Below are 14,469 nucleotides of genomic sequence, written 5' to 3' on the forward strand. Positions count from 1 at the left end.
CACTTTTCCCCCTTGGTGTCCATACGTTTGTTCTCAACACCTGTGTCTCTATTTCTGCCTTGCAAACTGGTTAATCTGTACCATTTTTCTAGATTCCACATATATGTGGTAATATACGATATTTGTTTTTCTCTTTCTGACTTACTAGAGACTGTCATACAGAGTGAGATTGAATGTTCATAAGCGAAGATCATAAACGGAGATTGAAACTTCAGGGGAGGTTATAAAAGGTGTCTCCAGAAGTTTGTGCTTTTAAGAAATGAATGACCACTTATCTTTCTTGTGTATTATTTTCAAGTTTCACTGTCTCTCAAACTCCCTATGAGAGTCTGAGAAGTGCCACTGTCTTTGATTTAGCTTTACTTTTACATACATATGTACAAGTGACCCTTGAACAACATAGGTTTGAACCATGTTGGTCCATTGATATGCAGAATTTTTTTCAATAAATATGCTGGAACATTTTTTGGAGATTTGCAATAATTTGAAAAAAACTCCCAGACCAACCACATAGCCTAGAAATATTGAAAGACAAATTTTAAATTAGGTATATCATGAATGCATAAAATATATACAGATGCTAGTCTATTTTATCATTTAATACCCTAAGATACACACAAATCTATTAAAAAGTTAAAATTGATCAAAACTTATGCACGCACAGACTGTTCATGGCACTGTTCACAGTCAAGAGAAATGTATACAAACAGGATTAAATGCAGGATTAAATCATAACTGAAAAAATTAACTGTAGTCCATATTGTACTACTATAATAATTTCATAGCCACCTCCTGTTACTATTTCAGTGAGCTCAAGTGTTGCAAGTATCCGCTTAAATGCCAAGTGACGCTAATCAACTCCTTGTGAGCAGTTCACTTCTCCAGTAAATTGCACATTGCAGTAAAAAGTGATCTCTTGCAGCTCTCGCGTATTTTGCGTTGTTTACTGCAATACCATAAACCTTAAATAACACCAGGGGACCCATACGAAGTGCCCCTAGTGATGCTAGAATTGCTCCCAAGAAGCAGAGAAAAGTCATGACATGACAAAAAAAAAAAAGTTTAATTACTTGTTATGTAGCATAGCTTAAGTTCTTCAGCTGTGGTTGCCCTCCATCTCAAGATAAATAAATCCAGCGTAAAGACCATTGTAAAGAAGAAAAGGAGATTCATGAAGCCATCGCTGCAGTTACACCAGCAGGCTCGAAACCTTGCTCTTTTTCAAAAATACCCTTTTATCTCACGTGGAAAATCCAGCTTTGATGTGGGTTCAGGATTACTACAAGAAAGGCATACCTGTAGATTCTAATATGATTTGAGAACAAGTGAAGTCATTAAATGACAACTTACAGCAAAAGGAAGGTGAAGGAGCTAAAGCTGGAGAAATTAATGTCAGCAAAGATGGTCTGATAATTTAAGAAAGAGGTTTGGCTTAAAAAATGTCATGATAACAGGAGAAGCAGCTTCACACACCAAGAGGCAGCAGATGTGTTCCCAGACACCATTAAGAAAATCAGTGGGGAGAAAGCATATCTGCTGAACAGGTTTTTACTGCAGATGAAACTGCCCTATTCTGGAAAAAAAAATGTCACCAAGGACATTTGTTAATAAGGAAGAGAAGCAAGCAGCAGGATTTAAGGCAGGAAGGGACAGTCTAACACTACCGTTTCGTGCAAATGCAGTCAGGTTTATGGTCAGGATCGCCCTTATATATAAAGCTGCTGACCCCAAGCCTTGAAGGGAAAGGATAAACACCAGCTGCCAGTCTTCTGATTGTACAAAAAGAAGGCCTGACAATGAGAACACTTTTTCTGGATTGGTTCTATTGAGGCTTTGTCCCTGAAGTCAGGAAGTACCTTGTTAGTAAGGGATTGCCTTTTAAAGTCCTTTTGATATTGGACTACGACCCTAGCTACCCAGAACCCCATGAGTTCAACACTGAAGGCACTGTAAAGTGGTCTACTTGCCCCCAAACACAACATCTCTAATTCAGTCTCCAGAACAGGGGGCCATAGGGCCCTTTAAGGCTCATTATATATGGTACTCTACGGAAAGGATTGTCAATGTTATGGAAGAGAACCTCAGTAGAGAACATCATGAATGTCTGAAAGGATTATGCCATTGAAAATGCCATCATTGGTATAGAAAAAACCCTGAAAGCCATCAAGCCGGAAACAATAAATTCCTGCTGGAGCAACTTGTGTCCAGATGTTGTGCATGACGTCACAGGATTTACGACAGAGCCAATCAAGAAAATCATGAAAGAGATGGTGGATACGGCAAAGTAAGGTGGGGGTGAAGGGTTTCAAGATATGGATCTTGGAGAAATTCAAGAGCTAACAGACACCACACCAGAAAAATTAACAGGGGACAACTTGATGGAGATGAGTGCTTCTGAACCAGTGCCAGACGACGAGGAAGAAGACGTAGAAGAAGCAGCGCCAGGAAACAAACTGACATTAGGCAGTCTGGCAGAAGGTTCCGATTATTCAAAACTGCTTTTGATTTCTTTTAAGACATGGACCCTTCTATGATACGGGGGCTGAAACTAAAGCAAACGGTGGAAAGATTGGTGCCATATAGAAACATTTTTAGAAAAACGAAAAAGCAAAAAAAGTCAGACAGAAATTGCGATGTATTTCCATAACATTACAGTGAGTGTGCCTGCCTCTCCTGCCTCCCCTTCCACCTCCTCCATCTCTTCCACCTCGGCCGCCTGGTGAGACAGCAAGACCAACTCCTCCTCTTCCCCCTCCTCCTCAGCCTACTCATTGTGAAGAGGCCGAGGATGAAGAATTTTATGACGATCCACTTCCACTAAATGAAGAGACATCATGACAGACAGTTAATAAACTTATCTGTTGTGTATGTGTGTTGAATGTCTTCGTGTGAAAATCTAGTAACTGTATGGCAAGAACTGTAGGACACGTTTTTGCCCCATAATCATCATCGCCTAAGTATTCGTCTCGTAGAACATCGTGCGCAAAGACTTGTATTGAAGTGAACAGCTTATCCTTACACGTGCATAAAGTGAGCGATATATCATATAAAATTAATAATGTGTTAGTTTTCTTACTGTTTTATACCTTTGCTTTCAAAGAATTACATTACTGTACAGTATGCCCCTCTCTAGTAACTGGAGAAACTGCATATCAGCCTATCATCACAGGTAAGTGTTTTTGGTTTTTTTTTAAAAATGTAACTGTGTCTCCAATACTGTATTAAGAATATGACTGTAATACTGTGTGCCATAAAAATTTTACAATGATTCATTCATTAGTGTATAGATTAGGCTACTGTGAAGCAACCATATTGATTACACTTAGGCTACCATAAAGCAATCACATTGCTGCTTTGTTATCAGTGCATGAATCGTTATGTCTGTAAATAAATATGAATTTCTTTTTCACATTATCTTTTCATTTTTGATGTCTAGTGTTAGTAATGCGTATCACATCTACAGTGTTTTATATCATGTAAGACAATACTGACATAGGTACTGACAGACAATTCACCTTATAAACAGATGACAAACTTATGGTATTGATAAATACAGTACAGTACTGTAAATGTACTTCCTCTTACTTATGACTTTCATAATAACATTTTCTTTTCTCTAGCTTACTTTATTGTAAGAATACGGTATATAATACATCAACATGCAAAATTCGTGGTAACCATTTATGTTATCAGTAAGGCTTCCAGTCAACAGCAGCCTATTGGCAGTTAAGTTTTTAAGGCGTCAAAAGTTACTCAGATTTTTGACTTCATGGGGGGTCGGCACCCCGACCCCCCGCATTGTTCAAGGGTCAACTATACTATGTTTACATGCATACGCATGTGTGCCCTTAAACACATATACTATGAGCAACCATGAAAAACACTAAAAGTTTTTTCACTTTATTTTTCTTTTCCATTATGGTTTATTACAGGGTATTGAATATAGATCCCTGTGCTATACAGTAGGATCTTGTTGTTTATCCAAACTATATATAAGAGTTTGCCCAAACTCCCAATCCATCCTTCCCCGCCCCCTCTCCCCCTTGGCAACCACAAGTCTGTTCTCTATCACTAAAGTTTTTGAGACTTGTAAATTCCGCATTCATTCATTTTATATGTGCCATGATCACTCTCTAGTCACCCTCTTCTCCTCTACAACATTGAGCTGAGTATCTCACATTATGAGATGAAACAACACATACATTTTTTGATAAAACACCCAGTTTCCCCCAGATTCAGTTTCTCAACATTCAGATTTCCTTGGAACCAAATAAAACAGGTTACACTCATTGAATGTTTGCTCTGTGGTAGGTAATGTGCTGAGTTTTAATGCACGGACTCATTTAACCCTTTTAATCAAATTATGAAGTTATTATTCTCCCCACTTTATATAAAAGGTAACTGAGGCTCACAAAGACTAAATAAACTACCCAAGGTCACATGCATAGTAGGAAGTGGAGATAGAATTTAAGCTCAGGTCCCTTCTCCCTCCAAATTCAGAATGCTCTAACCATTATGCCCAGAGGGGTGGTCACCTGCATGCTGCCATCAGAGTGGCCTCCAATCCATGGTTCCAACACCTGATTCATTCTAACCACATTCTAGCCAATCATGTTGCTTTTCCTTAGGTGACATACACATAAATCAGTACTTATCTTCACGACAATCTCATCATTTAAAATATGGCTTGTGCTGTTTCAGAAGCCTTTCCACATAAGTGTGTGTAGATTGTTTAATATAAAAGTAACCAGTGGATTTATCCTGATGAACATATCATTTCTCCAGTGTTGTCTAAAATGAGCAAGTAGTTTTGGGAGCTTGGATTTCAGTTTCGCAATATAACTGCTCACTTTTCCTTCAGTCTTTTCCCTGACTTGGGCTATGTCCTTTGCATCCTTCCTGTGGAATGAGTTTTAGAGAATCACGGCCTCATAGCACATGACACATTAATGCTTCAAAATAAATCAAATCCCTAAAGCACAATTTATTTAGCTTCTTTCACTCCTCCCTCTAACAAAGAGGAATTACTGCAACTTAGGTAAAATACTATATACAATTAATCAGGGAATAGAGATAATCTTCATAAACTCTAACAGATGATGGATGATTCCTGGTCTGCGTCCTGGCAAATTTACAAACTCCTACTTTAGAGTTGTGCAGTGCTGAAAGGTGTACATGCCAGCTGGTGCTCAGCTGCAAAGCCCATCATCAGCTCCACAGGCAGCAGAACGCAAATACCGACATCCCTCATTTGCCATCACGGTAAGTATCCAGGAATAGTTCTGCTTGGGAAAAGAGCATGTTGTGTTGACAACTGAACGGGGTCCAAAAGTGATCACATATTAGGGAGATCCTTGGAAAATTCATAATATTATTTATTTATAAACTGAAGCAGGATTTTTCTAAAGTTTTTTTTTTTAATTAAAACACAAAAGTTACGCAGAGCAATTTATGAGTAAAAATGGCATTCCTAAACTATTATGTTCCATGAATTTTATTTTGATAGGTGGTGGGGAAAGACATGAGATCAAAAGAGTGTAGAGATCAAGAGCAGGTGGAAGAGATGTGGGTTCTGGCTGGCCAAACCACTTGCGAGCTGTGTGACATGGTACCGATCACATAGGGTGGTGGTGAAAGCGAAGGAGATAGTAATGCATTTAACAGGACACTCAGAAAAGTGCCAGGCACATAGCAAGAGCTCAAAAATGGTACTTACTTACTTATTTGTTTGCTTGTTTGTTTATTTTTACCGGGGTTGGAGGTGGGGAAGAGAGAGAAAAATAGGTAGATAGGTAGGTAGGTGTGGTCATGGCAGGACATGATTTTACACCGCTGGCGCTTAGATTTCCAGCTCTCAGCTCACTATATTTCAGGCCACTGCAGTACCACTTTGCGCAAACATTGACCTTCTGCATGGGTGGAAATTTCTGCCTTTGTCATTTCCCCTTTTGGGGGAAATAGTGCATTAAATTTCTCCACCACAGGACATGGATGATAGTTTTCAGAGCTAAGTGCTACTTTTACACATTTTTTTTTTTACATTATATCATTTAATCCATCCAGTAACTCCAGGAAGGAAATGGATTATAACGATGTTTAGATGTGAAAACAGGCTCAGAGGTTACATGAGTAGCTTAAGGTACATCTAGGCACAGGACTTCCTCCTAACCTCTAGTTTGGTGCTCCTTCAGCTGGATTACTGTCCTACAGAATGTGTTCTGAGCAACCCTCAGGACTCAGGAAACCCTTTTGGGGTGACTGAGAACAACGGGGGAAGGGATTGACTACGTGAGGGAAATGGGATGTCTCCAGTCCCCCAACTTCTACATCTCACCTAGAGCAGATCTGCCCTTATATGTTTTATATAAAGATACTCAGTGTGATATACTACGAACACAAAAGATTCTCTGGTTAAAAGAACAGAAAAATCACTATGTCATACAAAACTTTTACACTCTGAAAGTGCACACTGTGGAAACAAGACTGATCTGAGAAATTAAAAGGACTAAAGACATTAACAATTTCAAGATTAGATAACCTTTACGTAGTACAGGGGTCTTTTATTTCCTCAGCAGAAATAATGGCCCTGGTCACTTTCACTATTGGCAAAGTCCTTCTGAATTGTCAACTGATCACCAGAAAGACCTCATTTCAGTCGGTCCTCAAGGTCATTACTTAGACACTCAGGAATGGAGGAATTAAACATGGTTACAAAAGATTCTTAACTGTAAAACATCTCAGGACCTTTAAGACGATAATATATACTGAATGGCCATAAAATTCAAGTATTCCTCAAATTTATTTGGCCATGGGTTTTTTTTCCACAAAGACTATCAATTAACATATTTTGGAGCTCGTTTTCCCAAGAAAAATGTTGGGGAAATGCTCTTTTCTAGCGGTTCCCAAAGCATGGTCCATCAGCTTTATTGAAAATTTATTCCAAAGGTGAAATCTCAGGCCCTACCTCAGACCTACAGAATCAGAAACTCTGGGTTTTACAGTCCCTGAGGGTCAGGGACTCACGTTCAAGTTCAAGAAGCCTTTCTCCAGTCAGCAGTCTCCTAAATGGTCTTCTTCCTCTAAACTCCTTTCTCCACACAGCAGCCGATCTTAAACCACCAGGTCCCAATTCAACCCAAACCCTACAACAGCTTCCACTGCACCTAGAATAAATTCCAAATGCCTTACGGCAGACACTGGACCTGACACGGCCCCCTGCCTGCCTCTCTGTTTTTACCTTGTGTTACCTTGGGTTACTCTCCTTTGTTTACAACCTCCCAGCCACACTGCTCCTTTATATTCCCGGAACACTGGAAGATTGCTCCTGCCCAGGGCCCTTCTATGTCCTCTGCCTGGAACGGTCCCCTCCACACTCCTCTCCCCGCTAATCTGCACAGCTAGCTCCTTCCTGTAATTCAGGTCTCAGCATCAATGTCACCTCCCCAGTCACCCGGCCAGTCACTCTCCATCTGACCTAGTTTCATTGTCTTCAGAGCAGTTACCATAATCTGAAGTTACTTTGCTTGCTTGTAAGCTCCATGAGAGCAGGAAGCATGTGTACCTGTGCTAAGTGCATATTTGTTGGATGAACACAGTGGTCCTTGGAGCTCTAGTTTATTTATGGTGTGTGGTGAAGCTGCAACTACCCAATGCCCTCTCTGTCCCCTTCAAATGACCCCTGAGCTACATGTGGTCCCCAGCTTCACAAGATGGGCCTCATATAACAACATTCTTTATTTAGCCACTTCTTAACATGCCAAAATATTAACGTCTTACTAGCTAAAAGGCAACACCAATTTCCTTATTGACATTAAGAAAAAAAGTCAGTGATCAAATTACTTTAAAAAATAAATAATAATTCAATAAACAAGGTCATCTAAATTGTTTTTCATGCAACTCAATAAAGGAGTTTTCATTTTGATTAGAAAAAAATAGAGCTTAAAAACATTTTCCCTTTAATTTCTTTTAATTTCATGGAGGAAACCATTATTCAACATGGTCAACTCCAGCAGGCCCCCTTCCGGTAGCAGAGAATAGTATTAAGGACAAAGCTTTGTTATGAGAATGACCTGGTTTCCAATATTCGTACCAGCATTTATCATTTTGCGACCTTGGTCAAGTTTCTTAAACTCCAATAACCCAGGTTTCCTCATCCACAGAACTTGGATCACAATACGTTACAGTAGAGTAATTGTAAGAGTTAAGTTGGATAACATTTGTGAAAGTGATTAATCACAGTTACAATCTTTTTGAGCGTTAGTTCACACCAAGTGTTCTGCTAAGCCATTAAACATGGTATTCTCTTTACTTCTCCTTCACTATAGATAGTATTATTCCCATGTTACAGAAATGGAGACGGAAGAATTAAGTAATTTGCCCAAGGTCAGAAAACTGTAAGCATCAGCACTGGGTTTTCAAAGTTAGGTTTCTCTGACTCGAAGGCGCTTGTCCTTCCCCCCCATCCCTACTGCTTGTGAAATGCCAAACACAGGTGCTACCACATGATAGGTGTTCTAGAAATGTAGGCTTATCTTCCCCACACCCTGCCAACAATGCCTCTGATCTTATTCCGATTCTGCACCACCATGAGGTACTGGTATCTGTCTACCACACTCTATTTCACTGAACATTTCTTAAGTTTTCCCTTTTGATGGAAAACTATCCCAATTGCCTGCGAGAAGATAATTAGAATCATTCCAACTTAAAGGAGAACTCACACAACTGCTTTCACAGTACCTCACTAATTGTCCTTATTCCTTTCAGGAAATGTCACTTGTATATTGTGTTCATGGTAGCTTAATTGTCTACGCCATGTGATGTTCTATAAGCAGAAACGACATGGGCTTTGAGGTCAAACAGTCCAGGGCCCCAAGAGTCATCTCTACCACTGACTAGCTGTGTGACTTTGCACACATCTTATTCCCTCTCTGAGCATGTTTCCTTACGTACAGACTGGGGAGAAGAACCCACCCCTTAAAATTGTTGTGACGCTTAAGGCTGGCACATTGTGGGCATTAAATAAACATTAGTTTCCTTCTTCCCCTCACTTTTCTCGCCGTTCCTGCAAGCTCTGCTGTTTTAAGCCTCTGTAGCCATAGAGAATGTCTCTCTTTTCTATGCGAACAAAGCTTTTCAACAATACTTTAAAATAACGGAACTGGGCTTCCCTGGTGGCGCAGTGGTTGAGAGTCTGCCTGCTAGTGCAGGGGACACGGGTTCGAGCCCTGGTCTGGGAGGATCCCGCATGCCGCGGAGCAACTGGGCCCGTGAGCCACAACTACTGAGCCTGTGTGTCTGGAGCCTGTGCTCCACAACAAGAGAGGCTGCAATAGTGAGAGGCCCGCGCACTGCGATGAAGAGTGACCCCCGCTCGCCGCAACTAGAGAAGGCTCTCGCACAGAAACGAAGACCCAACACAGCCAAAAATAAATAAATAAATAAAATTAAAAAAAAAAAAAATAAATAAATAAATAAATAAAATAACGGAACTTGTATGTGAAATGAATGCTGCATGACCAGGTGGCCATCCCGGGAGGTGATGGGTTATTTCAGTGATGCACCACTGCTGAGGGAAGTAGGAGAACTTTGCTTTTGGAATTGCTCTTAGAGCCAGTTTATCAGTCACTCAAGAAAAGCAGCTTCATTATTTGATGTTGATTTTTTAATGGTTTACCACCCCTCTGCTTCTTATCGGTACCCCTTCATATCTCAAATAGAAGGCCATGCTCAGTTCTGGGATGGTAGAAACTTTAAGGTATTTTTGATAAAAAGAAAAAAAATATATATATATATAGTGACATTTTGACCATGCTCTTTATTTATCGCCTTGGGTTCAAATCATCCTTTTACTTCTATAGATCACAATTACCACAAAAGGATGAAGATTTGAAGTCAGGAAATATTTTAAAAATCTAAAGGCAATTCCGAAAGATGAGTCCCACCACTGATTTGGCATAATGGAAGCAACACGGATATTTAGGTATAACCTCCAATGGTGACTATTTAGATGGGAACTTTATTTGGATTTGTGTGTTCAAGTTAGATTGTTTATTTTAAACATTTGTCTAATATGAAAATTTGCACAAAAATACTGTAATCAGTTCAATAGGATTATTGTGCATTCCACATAAGCCAAAATTATTTCAGAAGAAAATGCTTTAGATTATTATCTGGAAACTTTTTAGACTGTATGCTCTATCAGTAATAGAATTTTGAGTGTGTACCACAAATTTATGTACAGTTAATTTATTTATAAATTACATACATATTCTTTAAGTTATAATCATTTACATGTATTGAAACAGATAAGAATAGAAATTGCAGGGTATAAATGTGTTATTTTCTCTCCTTATCTCAGTGAAGCACCTTGTGTATATCTGGCACATATGCATACATCCTGCTTTGGAGATCACTGTTTTAGATGATGATGATTGTGATAAAGGAGCTAAGACTCCTTTTTCTAAATGGTCACTATATAAAATTGTTACCTTTCACATGTTTGGCAACTTTCATTACGTATACTAAAAATCAAATGCAATGCAGATTCACCAAGAGTGCAATTTAGGAGGAAATGCTTGAGTGAAATTAATTCATCACTAGTCTAGAAGATGTTAAAAACTGCATGTTGAGCTGACATGAGACCCTATGAAATAATGTGACACTATAAAGATGAAGGGAGACACTTCTGTAAGTGTCATATGAAAAGGAACCAAAGTTAGATACAATTTTGAATACAGTAATTGAAGGCAGGCCAACATGTTGTGAATTGACTCTGGTTAGGCTGTGAGTCCTACAGAATCAAAGACTCAAATGGCCTCTACAACTGTGTTTCTAGCGAAAAACCTATTGCAGGTGCATCACTCTTTGAAACAGACTCACACACGTGTATAACAACACTGTTATAAGAAGCAAGCTGACTATGAAAATAATGGCAAGAGACAAAGGAAAGTAATGAGAACATCTGCCTCTGGATTTGTATGTGTGATGGGGTATTATTCCCAGTCTGTATAATATGCTTCCTCAAAGTTACCAAAAAATACTTATATTCATAAATGCAAAGGATCTGTCAGACAAAAGATTACTTCCTTATTTCAAATGGCAGTCTATAGCAACATTTGGTGCAACAAATTAATTCAAACAATTTCTTAAAGTTCCCTTATTAGACAATAATATATGTATTATAATGTTTAAAGTCCATTTCAATTTACAAAAACATTTTCTAAAATAATTACATGAGGGTAATAAGCTTGGTTTTTCATGTAGAAAATTCAAAGTTATTATGAAGAAAGGAAAAAGAATATGATTTCTAATTAAGTTCTGTAAAATTTGTCAGTTCACTTTAAAGAACAGTGAGCCACTGGAAATAAATAATTAAGAGCAGACTTGACAGACTGCAATAAAAACACTACAAGGTATTTTTAAATGGCTTTTGCTTTTATTTAAAATAAAATTCTAACAAGGTGTCTTGGGGTAAAATTTCTTGATTTCTTACCTTGCCATACTTCTGGGCATAAGATCCCGTGAGCAGTGAGTGGAAAACAATGATGGTTTCATCCAAGTCCCAGACAAACACACGCTGGAGAAAAAAGATAAATATCGAAGAATTATCAAGTTCTAAGGAAACAGAAATCTCTTTACAAGTAGAAGACCTCTCGCTTTATTGTTGGACATAATCTTGATACCATTATATGGAAATCTATGCTACTCCATTAATTTTTCCTCCAAATTTGTCAAATCTAACCCCTGTAAAACCTGAGGAGCAAGAGTGACAAAAATAAAAAGGCTTAAAAATGCGATGTCCTAATGTGAATGAATTCATTCAAATATGTACTTGCAGTTAATACCCAAAAGACATGTTTGGGCTTTATGATAGAAGTGTGCTCTTATAAAATTTTATGTCTCATGAATTCATGAAGTTTTGTAATTCATGCAAAGAATTATATTTTAAAAAATATTTAAAAGAATCAATGAACAATCCCTAAATAGAAATTGTAACGTGTGGACCCTTGGGTCAGATTAAGTCATAAGATGGGTTGTTTGGCCTGCATAGTGTTTTGAACGATTTCAAATTATTGATTAAAATTTCCAGATTAGAAGATTTCACACCAAGTTCAGGGTTCTGACTGCAGTAGACAAACTTCCAGTTTGTGGCAATGGTGGCTGGCAGTCCATGTGGCAATGATGCAGGGGCCCCTTTAGACTGGGCCAGTGCTCCCCACTCTTCCCAGTCTGCTGGCCCCCTAGCCCAGTTCACTCATTCATATCACCTGCTGGGTTCTTGAAGGCATTTGAATCTGCTACTGTTGTTCACATCAAGGAAATGATCTCTTATGAAGAGGTACAAGGGCTATTACTTGACTTTACTAAATCTGGAGATTTAACTTTTTTTCACAATTAAAATATGCAGCTGTGTAAGAAGTAACACATTATGGTTAAGAATGGTTTCTTCTCATGTTTCATCATAAAAACAACCTGCTTAGTATGGATATATCTCAAAAGATCTGTCCCAACTGGAAACAATGACACACGGAAATTTTTACAGGTATAAAAATTTTAACATATGTATCAAATGATTGGAATTTTTCTGATTTTCTGATGACAACTTTTTTTCTCCATACAGATTAATTTTACCTTTTAAAATTTATTGATCCATGTAAACATCTGTCATGACCCTAGTACTCCCAGAGACAGTGCTTGTCAGATAAATACTCCACAAACAATGGCTTTATTTTTCCAATTTCTGCCTGTGCCTTCTGTTTGTGTCTTTTGGATCAAAAGATGCAACTATCTCAGGCCGAGAATTCATAAAGCCTTATGATTTTTAAGTTGCTATTGTTTTTAGTTTTGCCATTATAATGGATGAAATCTCCAATTTCAGAGCTGTGAAATGCCTACTTCATAGTAGGTCCACTCATTTCATGATATATCTTTTTCTTTTAAGTCTGAAACTTTACAGACCTGTACGGTATAGAATATATCATTCAATAAAATGAAACATCACATTACACCTTTTAAGGAGAAGTCAGCATACCTCCAGGTCACTGTCGGGAGGCGGGGAGGGATTACTTTTCCGGCCTCTTCCTCGGGACTTTGACCCAGAACTCCTGCACGTTCTCTCATCAAGATCTTTGATGGGTGTGGAGGGGCTCTGCACGGTATCAAACTCTCCTGTAAATAACATGAATTGTGTCAAGGATAGCACTTCATTTTTAGATCAGGTATGAGTCTTCATGATTAATGATTTTAACAAATTCTACAACAGAAAATTCCTTATGACAAAAAAGATTTATAATCACAAATACACAAAATTCTAATTCAGTCAAAAGTTTTGCAGGTCACACACGTTTCTCCTAGTTTCGATCTATGTGATCTATTAAACCTGAAGACCGGGCTTCCCTGGTGGTGCAGTGGTTGAGAATCTACCTGTCAATGCAGGGGACATGGGTTCGAGCCCTGGTCTGGGAAGATCCCACATGCCGTGGAGCGACTAGGCCCGTGAGCCACAATTACTGAGCCTGCGCGTCTGGAGCCTGTGCTCCACAACAAGAGAGGCCGCGATAGTGAGAGGCCCGCGCACTGCGATGAAGAGTGGCCCCCGCTTGCCGCAACTAGAGAAAGCCCTCGCACAGAAACGAAGACCCAACACAGCCATAAATAAATAAATTAATTAATTTAAAAAAAAAAACAAAAACCTGAAGACCTTTTGTACTCTAGATGCCCTCAACTTCCTATCTCTATCCCCACCTATGTATTTATCTAAATTTAGATCTGTTCTCACCTCCTTATGTCTGAGGATGAGATCCCATCCCTTCCCCTGCAAACATGACTTCCGCGCCTCACCTATTAGAGAATCATGCTCGACTACTCAAACTCTCTCTTACCTTCCCTTCAACCTCTCCCGTTTCTGGGGGCGGGGGGCACACAGACAAGTTGAAAAGTCCTTCCCTTTGACCTTGCATTTCTATCTAGAAGCTATCTGCTTGCTATCTTTTCTTTTTAAAGGACCCGTCTTAAAAGAACAGCGCGTACCAGTGCTGTCCAACAGAAATACAAAGTGAGCCACGAATGTAACCACGCATATAATTTTAAATGTCTAGAAGCTGCATTAAAAAAGGTAAAAAGAAACATGTAAAATTAATTTCATTCCTATATGCTAATTGCTCTAATATATCCAAAACGTTATCATTTCAGCATATAATAAGTATAAAAATGACATGTTTTACATAATCTCGTTTTCATGCTAAGTCTTCGAAATCCTGTGTGTATATGACACTTAGAGCTGACTTCAATCTGTACTAGCCACACGTGCCTATTAAGCCCTTGTAATGGGGCTAGTACAGACTGAAGTCAGCGGCTACAGTACTGGACGGCACATTTGTCTCCACTTCCTGACATTTGATTTGTCATAATCTAGCTTCAGTTCACCAAAACTCTAAGAAAACTACTCTTACCCAGAACCACCTAAATGGC

The 14,469-nt window shown here is 38.8% G+C and overlaps 1 protein-coding gene across 11 annotated transcripts in view; it reads right to left on the bottom strand.

Moving 5' to 3' along the window:
• EYA4 (EYA transcriptional coactivator and phosphatase 4) overlaps window positions 1-14,469 on the bottom strand; it is a 294,585-nt gene that overhangs the window by 28,987 nt on the left and 251,129 nt on the right. For all 11 annotated transcript variants that reach the window (XM_036871466.1, XM_036871465.1, XM_036871464.1 and 8 more), the window contains 2 exons: window positions 13,031-13,167; window positions 11,492-11,575 (listed from right to left, as the gene is read on the bottom strand). In XM_036871466.1, coding sequence (XP_036727361.1) covers window positions 11,492-11,575; window positions 13,031-13,167 — 221 coding nt within the window. The remainder of the gene's footprint in view (window positions 1-11,491; window positions 11,576-13,030; window positions 13,168-14,469) is intronic.

The sequence above is a fragment of the Balaenoptera musculus genome, chromosome 12, assembly GCF_009873245.2.
Source record: "Balaenoptera musculus isolate JJ_BM4_2016_0621 chromosome 12, mBalMus1.pri.v3, whole genome shotgun sequence".
NCBI lineage: Eukaryota > Metazoa > Chordata > Mammalia > Artiodactyla > Balaenopteridae > Balaenoptera > Balaenoptera musculus.